Source organism: Pristiophorus japonicus, chromosome 14 (genome assembly GCF_044704955.1).
Source record: "Pristiophorus japonicus isolate sPriJap1 chromosome 14, sPriJap1.hap1, whole genome shotgun sequence".
Lineage (NCBI taxonomy): Eukaryota > Metazoa > Chordata > Chondrichthyes > Pristiophoridae > Pristiophorus > Pristiophorus japonicus.
The window spans coordinates 57,560,593-57,584,019 of NC_091990.1; the positions used below are offsets into that span (position 1 = coordinate 57,560,593).

Here is a 23,427-nt window from a genome sequence, read left to right on the forward strand (position 1 = left end):
TTCTTTGCTCCTCTTATTTCACTGACAAGTGCTGTGTCAGCTATTACATTTGAATCATTTCCAGAGTCGTGTATATCGGCAGAGTGTGATTTACACCGGGCTCTGAACCCCAATCAGATTCACCACAATAATCTCCTGAAGGTCACGCTAAGTCGATAAAACCGATTGATCTGAGGGGCGGTGAAGCTGTGAGACTTGGTCACTGGTAATCGCTACTTAATTGTTCAGTGTCAGCCGGGGCTCACTCGCCTCTGAGTCAGAAGATAGTGGGCTCAAGTCCCGCTCCAGGAACTTAGAAACATAGAAATTTGCAGCATAGAAGAGGCTATTCCCGCCCATCGTGTCTACGCCGGCTGACAAAGAGCCACACGGCCCTTCGTCAGCAGCCTAAAGGTTACATACAAACCCATGAACAATAACGGAAAGGCAAAGAGCACCCAGCCCACGCCATACCACTGCAACACCCCTTATACTAAAAACATCTATACTCCACCCCAACTGGAGGCATGTGATCTCCTGCGAGAGGCAAAAGCCCGATAAAAACCCAGGCTAATTTAGGGAGAAAAAAATCTGGGAAAATTCCTCTCCGACCCATCCAGGCGATCGAAACTAGTCCAGGAGATCACCCTGGCACATAAGTCTAGGCTGACACGCCAGGGCAGTGCTGAGGGAGTGCTGCACTGCCAGAGGTGCCGTCTTTCGGATGAGATGTTAAACTGAGGCACCATCTGCTCTCTCAGGTGGATGTAAAAGATCCCAAGGCACTATTTCGAAGAAGAGCAGGGGAGTTATCCCTGATGTCCTGGGCAATATTTATCCCTCAATCAACATCACAAAAGCAGATTATCACATTGCTGTCTGTGGGAGTTTGCTGTGTGCAAATTGGATGCTGCGTTTCCCACATTACAGCAGTAACTACACTCCCAAAAGAACTTCATTGGCTGCAAAGCACTTTGAGATGTCCAGTGGTCGTGAAAGGTGCTATAGAAATGCAGGTCTTTCTTTCTTTTTAATGCCCGATCTGACATCTCAGCACTTCTCAAATTGCATTGAGTAACTATTCTTTCTGAATCGACTCACAAATACCTGGGGAAAAGGGGGCGACAGACGTGGCAAGATTCGACACTTACCTCTGCACAAGCGCTGAGAACTGAGCGCTGGTCAAACTGACCCGTGCTTTGTAATTCTGTTGTGAGATACAGTGTTAAATAAAAGAGAGCATCCCACAAGATGGTGGAGGATAAATGCTCCATAATGGCTCGGCTACGATTGTTCACCAAAACAAAATATGACAGCTCGCCCATCTTTTATGTGTCGAAAGAGAATCTACCTCGCAGAGACTGGCTTCGTGATCGGAATCGCTGATTCTGGGAGGGGTGTACTGACACACGTTGGAGTGCTCAAGATCAACAACAACTGGCATTTATATAGCGCTTTTAACATAGTAAATACGTCCCAAGGCGCTTCACCGGAACATAATCAGACACAATTTGACACCGAGCCACAGAAGGAGACATTAGGAAAGGGCTTGGACAAAGAGGTAGGTTTTAAGGAGCGTCTTGAAGGAGGAAGGAGGTAGAGAGGTGTAGAGGTTTAGGGAGGGAGTTCCAGACACCAACTGGCATTTATATATCACTTTTAGCGTAGTAAAATGTCCCGAGACGCTTCATAGGACAAAATGGACAGGCCGGTCCCATCACCCCGTGCCCCACTATTGCACTAAAAGCTGGTGAGGGGGGACTGACAGACAAGGCCGAAGCCTATTTGTTGCTTTTCAGCATCTTGGCCCTTTGGGAAACCATCACTGCAAGATAAAAGTCCTTTTAAAAAAAGATTCAACTGGTGAGAGAAGCACAGATTGAAAATTTCCTTTCAACTTGCACAGTCAATCTCGGGAACTCTCTCAACCTGGTTTCACCCGGTGAGATCACATGCACTCCCGCTTTATACAGAAACTTAATCACAATCATTTCTGTTTATTTTTTTTTAACTGTTTATTTTTTTAAAACACAGCAGAGAACTGGCTTCATTTAGCTCAAAGACTTAATTATCACAACTTGGGTTTATGGCCCTGCTACAAAGGCCATTGGCATTAGCTCAGTGTTGACAATTCTGCTTCAAACCTTAACCGCGCCGATCCAACAAGCTCTGCCACAGTGGCCTTTTTGTTAGCTCAGGTAAGTGGCCTTCCTGCACAATAAGACCCGATTGGCAGTCAGCACCACTGCTGCTCGGTCTTTCAGCATGACTTATTAAGCAGAAGCCAACAGGATGTTTTCTTCGATCAAGGAGATTGTTTAAGCTTCGTGCCAGAGAGGAAATTGTTGTCCATGAGACACACACATTCACAGAAATTTTAACTTTCCACCGCTCACCACCTTCCCAACATCCCCCAGTTACAATACAGACGCTCTCTCCTGCCCCCCCACCCTAACCCATGGCACCTCATTACTCAACCCACACCCAACGCCACTCCCCACCAATCCCCCATTCCCCTTCACCCCATCGCCCACTCCCCCCCACCCAGCCCCATCCCTCGCTCCCCACCCATCCCCCACTCCCAACCCCATCCCCCACTCCCCACCCATACCCCACTCCCCACCCATCCCCCACTCCCAACCCCATCTCCCACTCCCCACCCATACCCCATTCCCAGCCCCATCCCCCACTCCCAGCCCCATCCCCCACTCCCCACCCATACCCAACCCCATCCCCCACCCAGCCCTATCCCTCGCTCCCCACCCATCCCCCCACTCCCAACCCCATCCCCCACTCTCCACCCATCCCCACTCCCCCCATACACCCCTCTGCCCCCACAACATACCCCCCTCCCTCTCACAACAAACACCCCTCCCCCTCACAACATACACCCCTCCCCCTCACAACATACCCCCTCCCCTTCACAACATACACCCCTCCCCCTCAAAACATACCCCCCTCCCCCTCACAACATACCCCCCTCCTCCTCACAACATACACCCCTCACAATATACACCCCTCCCCCTCACAACATACACCCCTCCCCCTCACAACATACACCCCTCCCCCTCACAACATACACCTCCCCCACACACACACCATACACCCCCCGTGCCATACACCATTCCTCATCTGGCATCTCCTCACACCCAGTGCCTTCAAGGAGATGAAAAACTGGAAGTAAATGTCTCACTTGTGACATTTGAACCAATACCCTGTAGGAAAAATACACTGAAAGTCTAAATGCTTCTTATGATATTCCTAATTGATCGAATGAATCCCACCACTAGAAAAAAAGCTGTAATACAAGCCAGTGTGTATCGAGACAGCACAAGGCGCTCTCTCCAGACGCAGCCCATATTTGAAAGGACCGAGTCTATAATTGGGCTGCCGGGTAATTATCACAGATGGAGCAGACACTGTATGAACACTGCACAGACACAGACCAATATAATTTACCGAGCTCCCAGTTACAACACTGAACATCCAGCCCTGCTCTACCCAGCCTGGGAAAGCTTGAAAATATCCCACTCCTGAACACTGCTGTCCTCACTCTGACAGGGACAAAACAGCAACAAAAATAAGATAAAGTTTAAAGATGACCCAAACAACGGCAACAGAAGACTGGGAAAACTGAAGATTATTTGCACATCGCTGAAATCTGGGACCTTGGGAATATAAAAGATAAGGCATAAAATTACATTTATATAGCAACTTCCATGACCTCAGGTCATCCCAAAGTGCTCTACAATGAAGTACTTTTTGACGTGTGGTCACTGTTGTAATGTAGGAAATGCGGCAGTCAATATACACACAGTAAGGTCCCACAAACAGCAATGTGATAATGATGAGTTTGTTTTTTTGCGATGTTGGTTAAGGGATAATTATTGACACCAAGGACAACTCCTCTGCAAAATACTACCCTGGGACCTTTAGGCCCACCTCAGAGATCCGACAGGGCCTCAGTTTAACGTCTCATCTAATGGGCACCACTTCCGACAGTGCAGCACTCGCTCAACACTGCACTGGAGCATCAGCCTGGATTAGGTGCTCAAGCCCCTGGAGTGGGACTTGAACCCACGAACCTTTGACTCAGAGGCTAGTGTGCTACCCACTGAGCCACGATTACAGTGCAGGCTGGAGCCAGAGGAAGGGAAGCCAGCCCACGTGTGCAAGGAGCCAGCTACATACTGGCCTGAAAAGGTCTCCGATTGGCGGAATCACAGCTGACACAGCAGATCCACCGAGGCTCTGACCACTGAGCAGAGTCAGGGTACGGTCACATTGAATGCCAGGTCCCACACTCCTTCTGTCTGCAAAGTACTGCAAACTGGGGCCTTTTTTTGTCGTGCTATGGGCTAACTTTGCACAAACATCTCAAAGCACTTCACATCCAAGAAATACTTTGGAGTGCTGTGGGTAATCATGGCGGCCATTTTGCACACAGCAAGATCCCATACTTAAAAAACACACCTGTAATGTATTTGCTTCATAGGTTCGTTGCTTCAGAATTCACAGCAACACATAGCTAATAAGAACTAGTAGGTTTATTAGCAAAGGTTTAACAATCACACTACACATTACCAGTTCATCCACCAGACTCACAACCACCTGCCTCATCATGAATCCCCCAAACCCAACTGGCTGGGGTTTTATTGAGTCTTGTGAACATCACATAACTGGCTAAGCCACTCACAACTCAATAGCTCTACAACTATTTTGAAGTAACGTTAATACAAATGGCCCCCTTTTTTTTTTTAAGGGCACCAAAAACCACAAGTTAACAATAAACCATTAAAGGGAATCTTGTCAAATCAAATTAAATTAAAATTTTGTTCCCTGTTGAGATGATGCACTCCAGTCCCTCCGGTGCCCACCTCTTGCGGAAGGCCGCGAGCGTACCAGTGGACACCGCGTGTCCATCTCCAGGGACACCCTGGCTCGGATGTAACCGCGCAAGAGAGTCAGGCAGTCGGGCTGAACGAGCCCCTCGACCGCCCGCTGCTTGGACCGGCTGATGGAACCCTTGGCCATGTCTAGGAGCAGTCCTACGAGGAGGCCTTCCGACCTGCCTGCTCCCCTCCGCACAGGGTGCCCAAAGATCAGGAGTGTGGGACTGAAGTACAGCCAAAAATCGAGGAGCAGCCCCTTCAAATAATGCAACGGGCTGCAAACTCACACACTTTACATATACGTGGATCACGGACTCGTCCAGGCGGCAGAAATTGCAGGTGGCCTGGGAGTCCGTGAACCGACTTAAAAAACGATTGCATGGGATTGCTCCGTGCAACACCCTCCAGGCCAAGTCCTCAATAAATAAAGAGAGGACTTTTGCATAGAGAGCCCTCCATTGGGGACCCCCACCTCCTCTGGACGGCAAGATGGTGCGCCATGGTGTGTCTCAACAGCTATACAAGCATGCTCACAGGTGCATACTTTACACCACACAGAATGAACAGCCAGTTAATCTGTTTTCGGCCAAGGTAGGATTGTTGCCAGGTCACCGGAAGGACGCCCTGCTCTTCTCCAAATAGCGCCCTGGAGTCTTTGACCCGAGCTGGCAGCCGGGCCCTCACTTTAATGGATCATCTAAAGGACAGCACCTCCCACAGTGCAGCACTATCAGTCCCCTCAAGGAAGTGTCTGCCTAGATTAGATGCTCAAACTCCTGGAGTGGGGCTTGAAACCACAATCTTCCAGACCAGGAGTAGGAGTGCTACCTGCTGACCCATGCGGTGTCAACGTGCAGTTAGCATGTCCAGGCTGAGGTGGTACTGATGTGACCAGACGTTTGCATGAGTATCAGGCCAGTCATGAGACCAATCTCCCAACAACAGAGTCCAGTTTTTTGGTCTCCTCACATAGGCGGTGATATTGAGGCTTTGGAAAGGGTGCAGAGCACAGCCATAGACTAATTCCCAGTTTAAAGCATCTTGGTAATCAAGAAAGGCTAAAAGACTTTGGGACTCTACATTTTAGAGAAACGTAGACTCAGAGGTGATCTGATTGAGGTTTGTGGCGGAGGTGCGGCGAATGTTTGCGGCAGAGGAGCAGTGAGAGATCGTGGTGGAGGTACGGAGAATGTTTGTGGTGGAGGAGCGTCGAGAGATTGTGGCAGAGGTGCAGCAAATGAGGGCACGGGGCCCAGAAGAGCCGAGGGCCCAGGGGCAGCACAGGCCAGCCCACACTGCGATACATGTGCACACTAGTTCCCTGCAGCAGAGCAGGTCCCTGTCGTCCTGGTGAAGCCTTGCCACTGGATGAAGGTCTAGCTCTGTCGAACCCGTGTGATGGCTGATGTGCAACGGTCACCACACGTTAAAAAAATCCACACACGAGGCATCTTCCACCCCCTCAATTGGAATTCAAAACTGGAACATCGGGTCCTTCATTGAAACATCTGTGAACCCATGTGGAAGCAAGTTATCCTCATTTGAGGGACCGCCTATGATGATGATGATGACAACAACAACTTGAGTTTATATAGCGCCTTTAAAGTAGTGAAATGTCCCAAGGCGCTTCACAGGAGCGTTATCAAACAGAATTTGACACCCGAGCTGCATAAGGGTGTTAGGACAGCTGCTGCCCAGCGCCCTGCATTAGAACTAAACTATCATGGGCGTGGCCGTGATACCCCCACGGTAAAACAGCTCGTCAATACACACCAGCACAAATGAATAATGGCTTCTTGGGCGAGGTTCCAGAGTACATAAGAGCAAGGAGCAGTAGGCCATTCGGCCCCTCGAGTCTGCTCCGTCATTGAATAAGATCATGTCTGATCTTCCACCTCAATTCCACTTTCCTGCACTATCCCCATATCACTTGATTCCCTCAAAATCTAACGATCCCAGTCTTGAATATACTCAAAGACTGAGTCTCCACTATCCTCTGTGGTAGAAAGTTCCAAAGATTCACTACCCTCTGAGTGAAGAAGTTTCCCCTCATCTCAGCCCTTACTCTGAGACTGTGACCCTTGGTTCTAGACTCCCCAGAGGAAACATCCTCCCTGCATCTACCCTCTCAAGCCCTGCAAGAATTGTGTGTGTTTCAATGAGATCACCTCTCATTCTTCGAAACTCTAGAGAATATGGGCCTAGTCTACTCAATCTCTCCTCATAGGACAATCCCCCCATCCCAGGAATCAGTCTGGTGAACCTTCGTTGCTCTCCCTCAATGGCAAGTGTATCCTTCCTTAGGTAAGCAGAACAAAACTGTACACAATACTCCAGTTGCGGCCTCACCAGGGCCCTATATAATTGCAGTAAGATGTGTTTACTCTTATACTCAAATCCTCTTGTAATAAAGGCCAACATACCATTTGCTTTCTTAATTGCTGCATGTTACTTTTCAGTGATTTGTGTCCCTCTGAACACCAACATTTCCCAATCTCTCATCATTTAAAAATACTCTGCTTTCCTATTTTTCCTACCAAAGTAGATAACTTCACATTTCTCCACATTATAATCCATTTGCCATGTTCTTACCCTTACCCATTCACTTAGCCTGTCGGTATTCCCTTGAAGCCTCTTTGCATCCTCCTCACAACTTACATTCCCACCTAGCTTTGTATCATCAGCAAACTTCAATATATTACATTTGGTCCCCTCATCCAAATGATTGATATGATTGTGAATAGCTGAGGCCAAAGCACCGATCCTTGTTGCACCCCACAAGTTACAGCCCGCCAACCTGGAAATGACCCGTTTATTCCCACTCTCTGTTTTCTGTCCGTTAACCAATCCTCAATCCATGCTAGTATATTACCCCCCCAATCTCATGAGCCCTAATTTTGTTTAATAACCTTTTGTGTGGACCCTTATCGAATGACATCTGAAAATCCAAATACATCACATTCACTGGTCGTCCCCCCTTATGTATTCTGCTAGTTACAACCTCAAAAAACATTTGTCAAACATGATTTCCCTCTCATAAATCCATGTTGACTCTGCCCAATCCTATTATTATTTTCTAAGTGCCCTGTTACCATGTCCTTAATAATAGATGCTAGCATTTTCCCTATTATTGATGTCAGGCTAACTGGCTGTAGTCCCCGTTTTCTCTCTCTCTCCTTTGTTAAATAGCGGGGTTATATTTGTTATCTTCCAATCTGCGGGAACCGTTCTAGAATCTATGGAATTTTGGAATGACATCCACCATCTCTATAGCCACCTCTTTCAAATCCCTAGGATGTAGGCCATCAGGTCCAGGGGATTTATTGGTTTTCAGTCCCATTAATTTAACCAGTATTTTTTTTTACTAATTCTAATTTCTTTCAGTTCCTCATTCTCGCTAGACCCATGCTTCTCCACTATTTCCAGGAGGTTTTTTGTGTCTTCTTCCGTGAAGACAGGCACAAAGTATTTGTTTAATTTCTCTGCCATTTCCTTATTCGCCATTATAATTTCTCCTGTCTCAGCCTGTAGGGGACCCACATTTACTTGCGCTAATCTTTTCCTTTTTACATACCTATAGGAGCTTTTACAGTCTGTTTTTATGTCTCTCTCTAGTTTACTCTAATATTCTACTTTCCCTCTCTTTATCAATTACTTGGTCCTCCTTTGCTGAATTCTAAAATCCTCCCAAACCTCAGCTTACTGCTCATTTTGGCAACATTATAAGAACATAAAATATAGGAACAGGAGTAGGCCATACGGCCCCTCGAGCCTGCTCCGCCATTCAATAAGATCATGGCTGATCTGATCATGGACTCAGCTCCACTTCCACGCCTGCTCCCCATAACCTCTTATCCTCTTATCATTTAAGAAACTGTCTATTTCTGTCTTAAATTTATTCAATGACCCAGCTTCCACAGTTCTCTCAGGCAGTGAATTCCACAGATTTACTATCTTCTAAGAGAAGAAATTTCTCTTCATCTCTGTTTTAAATGGGCGGCGCCATATTCTAAGATCATGCTATCTAGTTCTAGTCTCCCCCATCAGTGGCAACATCCTTTCTGCATTCAACTTGTCAAGCCCCCTCATAATCTTATACATTTTGATAAGATCACCTTTCATTCTTCTGAATTCCAATGAGTAGCGGCCCAACCTACTCAACCTTCCCTCATAAGTCAAACCCGTCATTCCCGGAATCAACCTAGTGAACCTTCTCTGAACTGCCTCCAAAGCAAGTATATCCTTTCGTAAATATGAAAACCAAAACTGCACGCAGTATTCCAGGTGTGGCCTCAGCAATACCCTATATAACTGTAGCAAGACATCCCTGCTTTTATACTCCATCCCCTTTGCAATAAAGGCCACGCAAGATACTATTGGCCTTCCTGATCACTTGCTGTACCTGCATACTATTCTTTTGTGTTTCATGCGCAAGTACCTACAGGTCCCGCTGTACTGCAGCACTTTGCAATCTTTCTCCATTTAAATGATAACTTGCTCTCTGATTTTTTTTCTGCCAAAGTGCATGACCTCACACTTTCAAACATTATACTCCATCTGCCAAATTTTTGCCCACTCACTTAGCCTGTCTATGTCCTTTGCAGATTTTTTGTGTCCTCCTCAAACATTGATTTTCCTCCCATCTTTGTATCGTCAGCAAACTTGGCTACGTTATACTCAGTCCCTTCTTCCAAGTCATAAATAGTTGGGGTCCCAGCACTGATTCCTGCGGCACCCCACTAGTTACTGGTTGCCAACCAGAGAATTAACCATTTATCCCGACTCTCTGTTCTCTGTTAGTTAGCCAATCCCCTCTCCATGCTAATATATTACCCCCAACCCCGTGAACTTTTATCTTGTGCAGTAACCTTTTATGTGGCACCTTGTCAAATGTCTTCTGGAAATCCAAATACACCACATCCACTGGTTCCCCTTTATCCACCCTGTTCATTACATCCTCAAAGAACTGCAGCAAATTTGCCCAGCATCCCTTGGGAGCACAGTATATAAGCAGGCCACCCACAAGGTACCTGCACTATGTAATATTATTAAAGGAACTAAGGTCACACTTGCTCATTGTACACAGTACTCAGTTTCCACTTTTATTATGAGTGTACCAATTGGCGACGAGGTAACGAACGACCACGCGAAAATGCAAAGAACAGTCGTCATCCTGGAGAAGTTCTTAGAAGGGGACGATTGGGAGGCCTTCGTGGAGAGACTCGACCAATACTTCGTGGCCAATGAGCTGGAAGGGGGTGAGAATGCTGCCAAACGAAGGGTGACCCTCCTAACTGTCTGTGGGGCAACAACTTATGGCCTCATGAAGAATCTCCTGGCACCGGTAAAACCAACAGAGAAATCCTACGAAGAATTGTGTATGCTGGTCTGAGAGCACCTAAATCCTAAGGAAAGCGTTTTGGAGGCGAGATATCGGTTCTACACGTGTCAATGATTGGAGGGCCAGGAAGTGGTGAGCTATGTCACCGATCTAAGGCGCCTCGCAGGACATTGTGAATTTGGGGGATTCCTAGAACAAATGCTCAGAGACTTCTTTGTACTGGGCATTGGAAATGAGACAATCCTTCGCAAACTGTTGACTGTAAAAACTCCGAACCTAAGTAAAGTCATAACGATAGCCCAGGCATTTATGTCCACCAGCAACAACACCAAGCAGGTTTCGCAGAATAAAGAAGTTTCAGCCAGTACAGTGCATAAAGTAACATCGGGCTCGAGCAGAAATGTACATGGCAGAATGTGCACGCCGGCTGCTGCGGCCCGACCTCAGATAACCCAGAGTCCGCCATCAATCGTTAATGCGAGGCAGTTAACACCTTGTTGGCACTGTGGAGGTGATCATCGGCCCCTTCAATGCCGGTTTAAGCACTATGCGTGCAATGGTTGCAGTACAATGGGACATCTCCAACGAATGTGCAGGCGAGCTGCAAACCTTGCTGACCTCCTCGTTGCAGAGAAAGATCGATCTACTGTAGATTGGAGACTCGTACTGAGGAGGCAGAGTGTACGAGGTACACACGTTCACTACGAAATGTCTACCAATAATGTTGAAAGTTGAACTGAATGATGTTCCAGTATCTATGGAGCTAGACACAGGGGCAAGTCAGTCCATAATGAATAAAAACGCCTTCAACAGGCTGTGGGGCAAAAAGGCACACAGGCCCAAGCTCAGCCCCATTCACACCAAACTAAGGACTTACACCAAGGAACTAATCCCTGTAATTGGCAGTGCAGAAGTCAAAGTCTCCTATGATGGAGCAGTACACGAACTCCCGCTGTGGATTGTACCAGGGGATGGCCCCACGTTGCTTGGCAGAAGCTAGCTGGGGAAAATCCACTGGACGCCTCATGTACCCAGGTTCTGAGCAAGTTCCCATTGTTGTTCGAGCCAGGCATTGGAAGCTTCTCGGGGGCGAAAGTGCAGATCCATTTGGTTCCCGGTACGCGACCCATCCTCCACACAAGGCTCGGACAGTACCGTATATGATGCGTGAAAGAGTAGAAATTGAGCTGGACAGGCTGCAATGTGAAGGCATCATAGCGCCGGTGGAATTCAACGACTGGGCCAGTCCGATTGTCCTGGTACTCAAGGAGGACGGCACGGTGAGAATTTGTGGGGACTATAAAGTAACGATTAACCGTTTTTCGCTACAGGACCAGTACCCGCTACCTAAGGCAGACGACCTATTTACGACCCTGGCTGGAGGGAAGACGTTCACCAAGCTGGACCTGACCTCGGCCTACATGACACAGAAGCTGGAAGAGTCTTCGAAAGGTCTCACCTGCATCAACATGCACAAAGGTCTGTTTATCTACAACCGGTGCCCGTTCGGGATTCGGTCGACTGCGGCGATTTTCCAGCAGAACATGGAGAGCCTGCTAAAGTGACTTCCTTGCACAGTGGTCTTCCAGGACAACATATTGATTACAGGTCGGGACACCATGGAGCACTTGAAGAATCTGGAGGAGTTTCTAAGGCAGTTGGATCGCGTTGGGCTCAGTCTGAAACGCTCGAAGTGTGTTTTCCTGGCACAGGACATCGAGTTCTTGGGAAGGAGAATCACAGCAGACGGTATCAGACCCACCGACGCCAAGACGGAGGCCATCAAGAATGCGCCGCGACCACAGAACGTGACGGAGCTGCGGTCGTTCCTGGGACTCCTTAACTATTTTGGTAATTTCCTACCTGGGTTGAGCACCCTACTAGAACCCCTACATGCGCTACTGCGCAAGGGAGACAACTGGGTATGGGGGAATTCACAAGAGACTGCCTTTAAGAAAGCCAGAGATCTGTTGTGTTCTAACAAACTGCTTGTCCTGTACAACCCTTGTAAATGATTAGTGCTAGCTTGCGATGCGTCGTCATACGAGGTCGGGTGTGTGTTACAGGCTAATGAATCGGGGATTTTGCAACCGGTCGCCTATGCGTCCAAGAGTTTGTCCAAGGCCGAAAGAGCCTACAGCATGGTGGTCTACGGGGTAAAAAAATTGCACCAGTACTTATTTGGCCTCAAGTTTGAGCTTGAAACTGACTACAAGCCGCTCATATCGCTGTTCTCTGAGAGCAAAGGGATTAATAACAATGCCTCTGCCCGCATTCAAAGATGGGCGCTCACGCTGTCGGTATACAACTATGTGATCCGCCACAGACCGGGCACAGAGAACTGTGCAGATGCTCTCAATCGGCTGCCATTGCCCACCACTGGGGTGGAAATGGCACAGCCAGCGGACTTGCTCATGGAGGCATTCGAGAACGAGAAGTCCCCCGTTATGCCCGCCAGATCAGGACCTGGACCAGCCAGGATCCTTTACTGTCCTTGGTAAAAAACTGTGCCCTCCATGGGAGCTGGTTCGGTGTCCCAGTGGAGATGTAGGATGCAATTACGTCATTCCACAGACGCAAAGACGAGTTGTCCCTGCAGGCGGACTGTCTATTGTGGGGCAATCGTGTGGTCTTGCCCAAGAAAGTCAGAGACACATTCATATGTGAACTGCACAGCACCCAGGCATTGTAATAATGAAAGCCATAGCCAGATCACATGTGTGGTGGCCCGGCATCGACTCAGACTTAGAGTCATGCGTGCGCCAGTGCAACACTTGCTCTCAGCTGAGCAATGCGCCCAGAGAGGCACCGCTGAGCATGTGGTCATGGCCCAAAAAAACCGTGGTCGAGAATCCATGTACACCATGCGGGCACATTCCGAGGCAAAATGTTTTTGGTTGTTGTGGACGCTTACTCAAAATGGATTGAATGTGCAATAATGTCTATAAGCACATCCACAGTCACCATTGAAAGCCTACGAGCCATGTTTGCTACGATGTCCTAGTCAGCGACAATGGGCCGTGCTTCAGCAGTGCTAAATTCAAGGAATTCATGACCCGCAACGGGATCAAACACATCACATCTGCCCGTTCAAACCCGCATCCAACGGCAGAACGGGCCATCCAAACCATCAAGCAAAGCTTGAAACGTATGTCGGAAGGCTCCCTGCAGACCCAGTTGTCCAGAGTGCTGCTCAGCTACCGCACCAGACCCCACTCACTCACTGGGGTTCCCCCAGCCGAGCTGCTCATGAAAAAGGCGCTTAAAACAAGGCTCTCTCTTGTCCATTCTGATCTCCATGATCACGTGGAGGGCAAGCGGCATCAACAAGGTGTATACCATGAACGTCCAAATTTGTCACGCGATATTGAGATCAATGATGCTGTGTTTGTGCTCAATTATGGACATGGTCACAAATAGCTCCCTGGCACAGTCACAGCCAAAGAGGGGAGTAGGGTGTTTCAGGTCAAATTGGCCAATGGACAAACGCACAGAAAACATTTGGACCAAATCAAATTGCGGTTCACCAACAGCTACGAACAACCTGAAGAGGACACCACCAACTTTGACCCTCCAACACACACACAGTGGCAACTGACATCATGGTTGACCACGAAGCCGAACCCACCATCCCCAGCAGCCCGGCAAGCCCGGCTGTCCAACAGTCCAGTGAAGAACTGACCAACCCACCCACACCTGCATTTGTACCGAGACGATCGACAAGGGAGCGCAAAGCCCCAGATCGTCTCACATTGTAAACAAATTCTGTTGACTTCACAGGGGAGTGATGTTATGTATTTAACCCTTTGTAACCTGCATGACACCTGACCACCAGAGGGCCCACCTGTTGGAGTCCCAAGGGATCCCATCATCCCTTAGGAGCACAGTGTATAAGCAGGCCACCCATGAGATACCTTCACTCTGGAATCTTATTAAAGGAGCTAAGGTCACACTTGCTCATTGTACACAGTACTCAGTTTCATCCTTTATTATGACTGTACCAAATTCCCCTTCATAAATCCATGCTGACTTTGCCTGACCGAATTTTGCTTTTCTAAATGTCCTGCTATTGCTTCTTTAATAATGGACTCCAACATTTTCCTAACCACAGATGTTAGGCTAACTGGTCTATAGTTTCCTGTTTTTTGTCTGCCTCCTTTCTTAAATAGGGATGTTACATTTGCGGTTTTCCAATCTGCTGGGACCTCCCCAGAATCCAGGGAATTTTGGTAAATTACAACCAATGCATCCACAATCCCTGCCGCCTCTTCCTTTAATCTAATACTATCTTTAACTTCTCTTGTTAGCCACGGTTGGACCACTTTTCCTGTGGGGTTTTTGTGCCTTAAAGGAATGTATGTTTGTTGTAAATTATGTATTAGCTCTTTAAATGCCAGGCTCCCGGCAAAACCACACCCCGAGTAGGGGCTCAACGGCCTCGAGATCAGACAATTGTCGTAAAATGAGAACATGGTGCTCAGTGCACTGTGCTGATTTTCCATGTGATGTTCAAAATTATGAGGGCTTCGATAAAGTAGAGAGGGAGAATCTGTTTCCACTCGGTCACCGTGGCTCAGCACTCTCACCTCGGAGCCAGGAGGTTGTGGGTTCAAGTCCTACTCCAGAGACTTGTGCACAAAATCTAGGCTGACACTCCAGTGCAGTGCTGAGGGAGTGCTGCACTGTTGGAGGTGCCGTCTTTCGAATGAAACATCTGCGCTCTCTGGTGGACGTAAAAGATGCCTTGGCACTATTTGAGAAGAGCAAGGGAGTTATCCCCAGTGTCCTGGCCAATATTTATCCCTCAACCAACATCACTACAACAGATTATCTGGTCATTGTCTCATTGCTGTCTGTGGGAGTTTGCTGTGCGCAAATTGGCTGCCGCCTTTCCTATATTACAAGTGACACTTCAAAAATAGATCATTGGCTGTAAAGCGTTTTGGGATATCCCAAGATCATGAAAGGCGCTATATAAATACAAGTCTTTCTTTTAACCAGAGGACACAGATTTAAGATCATTTGCAAACGAGCAAGGTGCAAGATGCGGAGAAATTTGTTTCATGCAGTGAGTTGTTATGAGCTGGATTGCACTGCCTAAAAGGGTGGTGGAAGCAGATTCAATAGTAACTTTCAAACTGTAATTGGATATATATTTGAAAAGGAAAAATTTGTCGGGCTATGGGGAAAGAGCAGGTAAGTGGAGCTAATTGGATATCTCTTACAAAGAGTCAGCACTTTCACGATGGGCCGAATGGCCTCTTTCTGTCCTGTATGAGTATATGAGATTATGCTGCATTGCCCTATTCATGGAGGCCAACCTGTGAGCAGTGGTTCTAGTGATATGTTTTACAGCGTTGCTCAGCTTCAGGCAGTAACTAGGTTACCACTAACAGGTGTTCAGAGAAAATTTCAGAAGGAACACTAGGGAAAGATGCATGTTGTGTAAAACCTCAGTCGGTCAGGGATTTTAAAAGCCGCTGGTTTGAGTGAAGCAAGTCATTAAGTGTGCAGCAAAACGTCTATATTTACCTGCACTATATAATTCTGTCAGTGAATCACTGAGCTGAATACCAGTACAATGATCGGACAGGCCTGGGGGAGTAAATTGGTGCAACGCACCTTGCAGAGCCCACGGAGTGTGAGCAATGCGTCACAGGATGTGTAAGCTCACACTGCCTCCCACACTTGCACAAGTCCCGTGGGTGGAGGATCTGAACCCAGGCCTCACTCTCCCAGCCACCCTGTGTTGATATTGCAGCAGTATTTTTAATACTTTAAAAACATAAACACTCGCAGTTGTTGAAAGGGTTAATCGTATTCCACAGGCCCGTAGGATATGAATCCCAAATCGCCAGGAAACTCATAGTGCACTGGACACAGGCTCACATCCTGCACCCGCCAAAGGCCATTAACTCAATGATTTCATTGTAGCAGTTACTGTAACACAGCTCAGCTGTGGTTAACTACGTTAGTAACGGGAAAAGGGATGGGGGGGGGCGGGGGGAAGAGGAGAAGAAAGAAGGGAAGCAATGGAGGGAGGTGAGGAGTGAAAGGGGGAGGGAGGAGAGAGGGAAGTGGGAAGAGGAGAGGAGTAAACGGAGGAGGAGGGAAAAGAGAAGGAAAAGGAGGAGGGAGAAGAGAAGGAAAAGCGGGGGAGAGAGGGGAGTCAAAGGAAGAGGGAGGAAGAGGAGAGAGGGAAGGAAAAGAGGGAGGGAGGAGAGGAGAGGAGAGGGAAGGAAAGGGGAGGGAGGTGAAATTTTAGGGGAATATGTCCCATGCTACATAGGCTTCAAAAAGGTCTTTGAAGATAGTAACTCCACCTGTTCTGTGCTGCTGAATATGTGCTCTGAACACCATGCTCAATGCACCGCTGATGTCATGGGTCGAAGGCCAACCTTGTACCTTTGCCCAAGTTGGCACTGGATGATGCCAGAAGAAGCCAGCATCATTTTGCTTTGAGGGCTTGGGTGTAACTTCAGGATTTGATGAGGGAACCTGCTGGCTCTCTGAATGTTACCCGTCAGCTGCTTGGGCGCTGAGTGGCTGGAAAGAGGGAAGGATCCTTCTTTAGGTGAAGGGATGGTGTCGCTCCCTCTGTACACGGCCCTGCCTGGGAAGGAGTATAATTAGCAGCACTGCATCATTTTAGCTATTGTGCTGCTGGATGACACCTCGTTTATATTGATGGTCCGATAGCCTAACTCCCCCTTAACTGTCTCAATGTCTCCAGTCCTGACATTATACAAAAAGGGGGTGGGTACAGTACTCTTCCTATTCTTTATTCTCTGAAAACGCTGTTGTGTAGAGATATTGTAAATCCAGGACATTTATCTCCAGGTCTGTTAAAGCTTTTATTAACAACAGCTTGCCTTTTAAAAGCTCATTTACAGGAACGTGATCAGTCAAAAATTGACACTGAGCCATAGAAGGTGCTATTCGGGCAGGCGGCCAAAAGCTTGGTCGAAGAGGTGGAGAGATTTAGGGAGGGACTTCCAGAGTTTAGGGCCTAAATGGCTGAAGGCACCGGTGGCAATGGTGGGGTGAAGGAAATCAGGCAATGCATAAGAGGCCAGAGTTCTCAGAGGGTTGTAGGATTGGAGGAGGTGTTTACAGAGATAAAAAGGGGAGCGGCCATGGAGGGATTTGAACATGAGGGTGTGAATTTTATATTTGAGGCACTGGTGAACTGGAGCTAATGAAGGTCAGCGAGAACAGGGGTGATGGGCGAACGGGACTTGGGAGTTAGGATATGGGCAGCGAGCACGGGGGTGATGGATGAGCGGGACTTGGTGCGAGTTAGGACATGGAGCAGCGAGCACAGGGGGTGATGGGTGAACAGGACTTGGTGCGAGTTAGGACATGGGGCAGCAAGCACAGGGGGTGATGGGTGAACAGGACTTGGTCCGAGTTAGGACACGGAGCAGCGAGCACAGGGGGTGATGGGTGAACAGGACTTGGTGTGAGTTAGGACATGGGGCAGCGAGCACAGGGGGTGATGGATGAGCGGGACTTGGTGCGAGTTAGGATACGGGCAGCAAGCACAGGGGGTGATGGGTGAACAGGACTTGGTGTGAGTTAGGACAAGGGGCAGCAAGCACAGGGGATGATGGGTGAGCGAGACTCGGTGCGAGTTAGGACACGGGGCAGCGAGCACAGGGGGTGATGGGTGAGCGGGACTCGGTGCGAGTTAGGACACGGGCAGCAGGATTTTGGATGATTGGAAGGCAATGTTTCCGCAGCGATGTTTTCGAGAATGTTAAACTGACGACATATCGCGGTGCTGCTTGCTGTTGATGGTGGACCCCACCAGTACGCATGCTGCAGTTCTCACTTCACCAAAAGAACCATCGTTCATCACCGTGCTCACTGCAACAACCAATCCCACCGTGGTGCTGTGAGCATTTAACCAGATCCATGCTGGGACTAATATGGGGGAGTGATCACGGGAATTTGAAATGCTCCATTTCTACCTGCTTACTGCAGCATGTGAAGCCCACGAGTCATCTATTGTATGGTTTCCATTTCAGTGGAAGCTCTAGACTTCGCCTCTGTGGATGTGCATTATTCAGGAAGGTGACTTATCGACCACGTTTTATAGTACATGCAGTGTGTGTGTGTGTGTCTATCCTAGTGTCCCCAGAGCACCTCGGGCATATTGGCTATGCTCACCACCTGACCAGAGGTCACCAAGGCAGAACTTCATTTCCCCAAGGTTGTGCAAAGCCAGACACTTCACTTCAATCATCAGCAGCTCTCACCAGACCAAGCATCAATCTTACCCCAGCTTTCCCAGCAGTGATAAAGGCATTAGAGCAGCTACAGAGGTTGGTATGTATCAAACTAGGGGAGAGAGGGGATTCACACAATTTGCACTTATTTTGCAACTCAGGGAAACATCCCTCGCTGCTTCACAGAGAAGTAAATCAGACAAACGTGGACACATTAAAGTCATGTGTTAATATTCATTGTAGTAAGCACCGGTGACAAAGGTTTATACCGGGGTTGGCGGTTGAAAGGGATGCAGCAATCAGTATATTAGTCAGACAGGAAACAGTCAGCAGTGACTCAGGCAATGTCAGCCACAGCTCAGTAGTAGTGCTCTCGCCTGAGTCAAAAGGTTGTACTGAGAGAAACATAGAAACATAGAAAATAGGTGCAGGGGCAGGCCATTCGTCCCTTCGAGCATGCACCATCATTCAATATGATCATGGCTGATCATGCAACCTCAGTACCCCATTCCTGCTTTCTCTCCATACCCCCTGATCCCTTTAGCCGTAAGGGCCACATCTAACTCCCTTTTGAATATATCCAATGAGCTGGCCTCAATAACTTTCTGTGGTAGAGAATTCCACAGGTTCACAATTCTCTGAGTGAAGAAGTTTCTCCTCATCTCGGTCCTAAATGGCTTACTCCTTATCCTTAGACTGTGACCCCTGGTTCTGGACTTCCCCAACATCGGGAACATTCTTCCTGCATCTAACCTGTCCAATCCCATCAGAATTTCATATGCTTCTATGAGATCCCCTCTCATTCTTCTAAATTCCAGAAAATATAAGCCTAGTCGATCCAGTCTTTCTTCGTATGTCAGTCCTGCCATCCCGGGAATCAGTCTGGTGAACCTTCGCTGCTCTCCCTCAATAGCAAGAATGTCCTTCCTCAGATTAGGAGACCAAAACTGCACACAATACTCAAGGTGTGGTCTCACCAAGGCCCTGTACAACTGCAGTAAGACCTCCCTGCTCCTATACTCAAATCCTCTCGCTATGAAGGCCAGCATTCCATTTGCTTTCTTTACTGCCTGCTGTACCTGCATGCCTACCTTCAATGACTGATGTACCATGACACCTAGGTCTCGTTGCGCCTCTCCTTTTCCTAATCTGTCACCATTCAGATAATAATCTGCCTTCCTGTTTTTGCCACCAAAGTAGATAACCTCACATTTATCCACATTATACACCATCTGCCATGCATTTTCCCACTCACCTAACCTGTCCAAGTCACCCTGCAGCCTCTTAGCATTCTCCTCACAGCTTGCACTGCCACCCAGCTTAGTGTCATCTGCAAACTTGGAGACATTACATTCATCTCCTTCGTCTAAATCATTAATATATATTGTAAATAGCTGGGGTCTCAGCACTGAACCTTGCGGTACCCCACTAGGCACTGCCTTCCATTCTGAAAAGGACCCGTTTATTCCCATTCTTTGCTTTCTGTCTGCCAACCAGTTCTCTATCCATGTCAATACATTACCCCCAATACCATGTGCTTTAATTTTGCATCTTAATCTCTTGTGTGAGCGCTGTACTGCCGGAATTGTTGTCTTTCGGGTGAGATGTTAAACCGAGGCCCCATCTGCTCTCTAAGAACATAAAAGATTCCATGGCACTATTTCAAAGAAGAGCAGGGATGTTGGCCCGGTGTCCTGGCCAATATTTATCCCTCAATCAACATCACTAAAACAGATTATCTGGTCATTATCACATTGTTATCTATAGGAGCTTGCTGTGTGTAAATTGGCTGCCATATTTCCTACATTACAACAGTGACTACACTTCAAAAGTACTTCATTGGCTGTAGAGCGCTTTGGGACGTCCTGGGGTCATGAAAGGCGTTATATAAATGAGTGTCTTTCTTTCAATAGACCAGTGAGAACCCTGGGTTAACACTTCCAGAACTGCTCCCAAAACAAGTCTGACATCTTTGCTTCTGTAGTTGCAGACCGAACATCACTAGTCATCACCTTGCTACGGCACCAGTTGTGATGCAGATGTTATTCCCCCCTCCCCCACATTAGTGTTGAAAACACTTAGTGTCTGATGGAAGACATTTGTACAAGTCCCATAACAGTTGATGACCTTGTGTTCACACTGAACCAAAAGAAGCATTAACTATACAGTTCTGTTCTCACAGTGGATGTACCACCACAGTAAAAGAGGGTTTATTTTGGCAAAGTTTCCCCCTCCTCTCGAAGGCATCTGGAGTATGGTCCCACAGTCATTTTCCAGACAGGCTTCGGCGGGGGGGGGGGAAGGGTGAGACATAAAGTGGGAATCCTGTCTGGAGAGGATGGGGGTAGGACAGGGGGGAAGGAGCATGAGGAAGAGGAGAGGAGAGGGGGAGGAGGAGGGATGGGAAGAAAGAAGAGGGGTAGAGTGGAGGGGTGGGGGAGGAGGAAGAGAGGAGGGGGAGGGAGAATATAGGAGAGAGGGAAGAGAGGAGGGGTGGAAGAGAGAGGAGGGGGAAAGAGAAGAGGGGGGAAAGAGAGGAGGGGAAGAGAAGAGGGGGAAGCAAGGAGGGGAGAGAGGGGGAAGCGAGGAGAGGGGGAAGAGGGGGAGGGGGAAAAGAGAGGGGGAGGGAAAGAGAGGAGAGGGGGGAAGAGAGGAGAGGGGGGAGAGGGAAGAGAGGAGAGGGGGGAAGAGAGGAGAGGGGGGAGAGGGAAGAGAGGAGAGGGGGAGGGGGGAGAGAAGGGGAGGGGAGAAGGAGAGGGGATAGTTAACCCTGACTTTGGCCTACTGGGTCATGTGCGAGATCAGATCGCCCAGCTCTTGCAGAAATGATTGCCTAGCCATTAAAGTGAACCCTATAGACTAGGAGGGCCGACAGAGTTGATAAATTCAATTCTAACTTCACATTTTCAGGTTCCAGATACAAAAAGATGTACCGCGGGAACTAAAGGCACCGTGATGCCCCCTGCCCTGCTCTGCCCTCCCGCACCGGCAATGGGCCGCGGTGCCCCGGCACCGTTCGGGGGCTGTGATCACAACCAGTGGCCCGGCGCTGCAGGGCTGCCTGCCTGCCCCGTGTCTCGCCACATCAGTCTGTCTGCATTTCATCGCACAGGGCCGAGGATTAAATCCCATCCCCCCGCCTCCCATCTTCCTCCTCCCCCCCCCCCCCCCCAACATCTTCCTCCTCCCCCTCCCCTTTCTCCCCCCTCCTCCTCCTCCTCTCCCCCCTCCTTTTCCTCCTCCCCCGCACACAGGCTACAAAATATACTGGGTGGGTGGTGGTCCCCTTGTACCCTTGCAGGATTCCGATGCAGTGACCTAGAAAGTTGAAGCAGACAAGAGGGTGTGGCAATACTTCAGGCCAGACTGGGAGCCAGAGGCAGGGCAGTGGGGAAAAAACATCGAGAGGCAACGAGGAATGCGAATGATAAATCATGGAGAGGGAGGAAAATAGAGAGCGCGGTGGCAGTTTTAACACAGCCCCCCCCCCCCCCCCCCCCGCCAAACACACACAAAACTCATTCTCCCCAGACTGAGAAATCTGTGCAGTTGTGATTTAAAGGTTATTACAATGAGATACACACACACTGCAAATGGGATGAGGCAGCCCATCCCTGTCTCTCTGGAATTGGATACATTTCAAGGTTAAGATAAAAAGTAGCCGCCTCGATTGTCCATCGCAAGGTCCCGGCCGATGGTGACTGTGGCGGGGTATAGCCACACACACACAGGGTGATCCGGGCCGCCGGGAAGGTATCGAGCCGCGTTACATTTGAGAGACAAAAGATACAATGGATCAGTTTCAGCCCGGGGGGAAGAGAGGGGATGGGGGGCTGGTGAAACTGATGGGAAACTTACATTGCGGCAGCGGCGGGACTTGTTGGCTTTCCATGTCGGGCCGGCGGGCTGTTCAGACAATCCGCGATCCTCCTCCTCCTCCTGCTCTCGGAGATGGGATCATACCTCCCTTTAAATCCCCCGAAAAAAAAACAAGTGAGTCAGATGGACCGAGAACTACACGAGAGAAAGAGCGAGAGCGAGAGAGAAGGGAGAAATGCCGGGAGGCCAGCCACACACACACAACACACAGCCTCCTGCTCTCCCAACGCACCAAACTGCAACAAAAAACAAGTGGGCTGTCAAAAGACTTTGCAACCCAACTTTTTCCTCCCCCGTCTCTCTCTCTGTCTCTCTGTAGTATTGCGGCTACTGATCAGTTGCAAGCCGCCGTTCAGCAAGGGGTAGAAAAAAAACTTTGCCAGTCAAATAAATAAATTGTTTCGCTTTTTTTTTAAACATATACAGCTTTAAAGAAACGTCACATTATCCTCGGGAATGGACTCAACCACTGATCAGCCAGCAGCGTCACAACAGTTCTGCTTCCCACACAAGGCGGGGGTTTGTAAACCACCCGCTTGATTTCTTGTCTCTCGCTCTCTGGCTCTCTGCAGACGTGTAGCCAGCTCCCCGGGGGCTACACTCGCAACCACCCAGCTCCTGAATACTTCCCTCCCCTCACCCCTTGGGAGCCACTCACCCCTTCTCATTGCCCCACATTGGGCCAGTCTGCCCAAGCGTTGAAACGTGTTAGCGATAGCCGCGAGGGCTGTTAAATTGTTGAGTCTGCGGACAGTCAGTGGCACTGGTGGATTTCCTTTGCAGCAGATAGCAACACACCCAGGCTGAGGACTCTGTTGGTAGTACAGTGGTTATGTTACTGGACTAAGGACTAATAATCCTAAACCTTGAACTAATGATATGGGGACATGAGTTCAAATCCCACCACAGCAGCTGGGGAATTTATACACCCAGACTGAGGACTACAAACCCCGCCTCCCAGAAGGACCAGACATGTTACTGATCGGATCTGCAACTGACCCAGGGGCCATCGGCGCAAGTGCCCGGCTCCTTCTCCGTCCAGCTCCCAACTCCAAGCTTTTCATTCCCAGCTTATTGATTATTGAAAGCACCCCCGAAGTTCTCA

At 48.7% G+C, this 23,427-nt stretch overlaps 1 protein-coding gene across 3 annotated transcripts in view; it reads right to left on the minus strand.

Annotated features, from left to right (window-relative positions):
* map7d1a (MAP7 domain containing 1a) overlaps positions 1–23,145 on the minus strand; it is a 202,510-nt gene extending 179,365 nt beyond the window's left edge. The window contains exons 1-2 of one of the 3 annotated variants that reach the window (XM_070899240.1): positions 22,981–23,145; positions 22,302–22,410 (exon numbers count right to left, since the gene is read on the minus strand). In XM_070899240.1, the coding sequence (XP_070755341.1) occupies positions 22,302–22,335 (34 nt within the window). In that variant the 5' untranslated portion in view covers positions 22,336–22,410; positions 22,981–23,145. Of the gene's footprint in view, positions 1–22,301; positions 22,759–22,980 lie in introns of those variants that run through there. The other 2 variants (XM_070899239.1, XM_070899241.1) reach the window with 2 other exon arrangements.
* Positions 23,146–23,427: the final 282 nt, after the last annotated feature.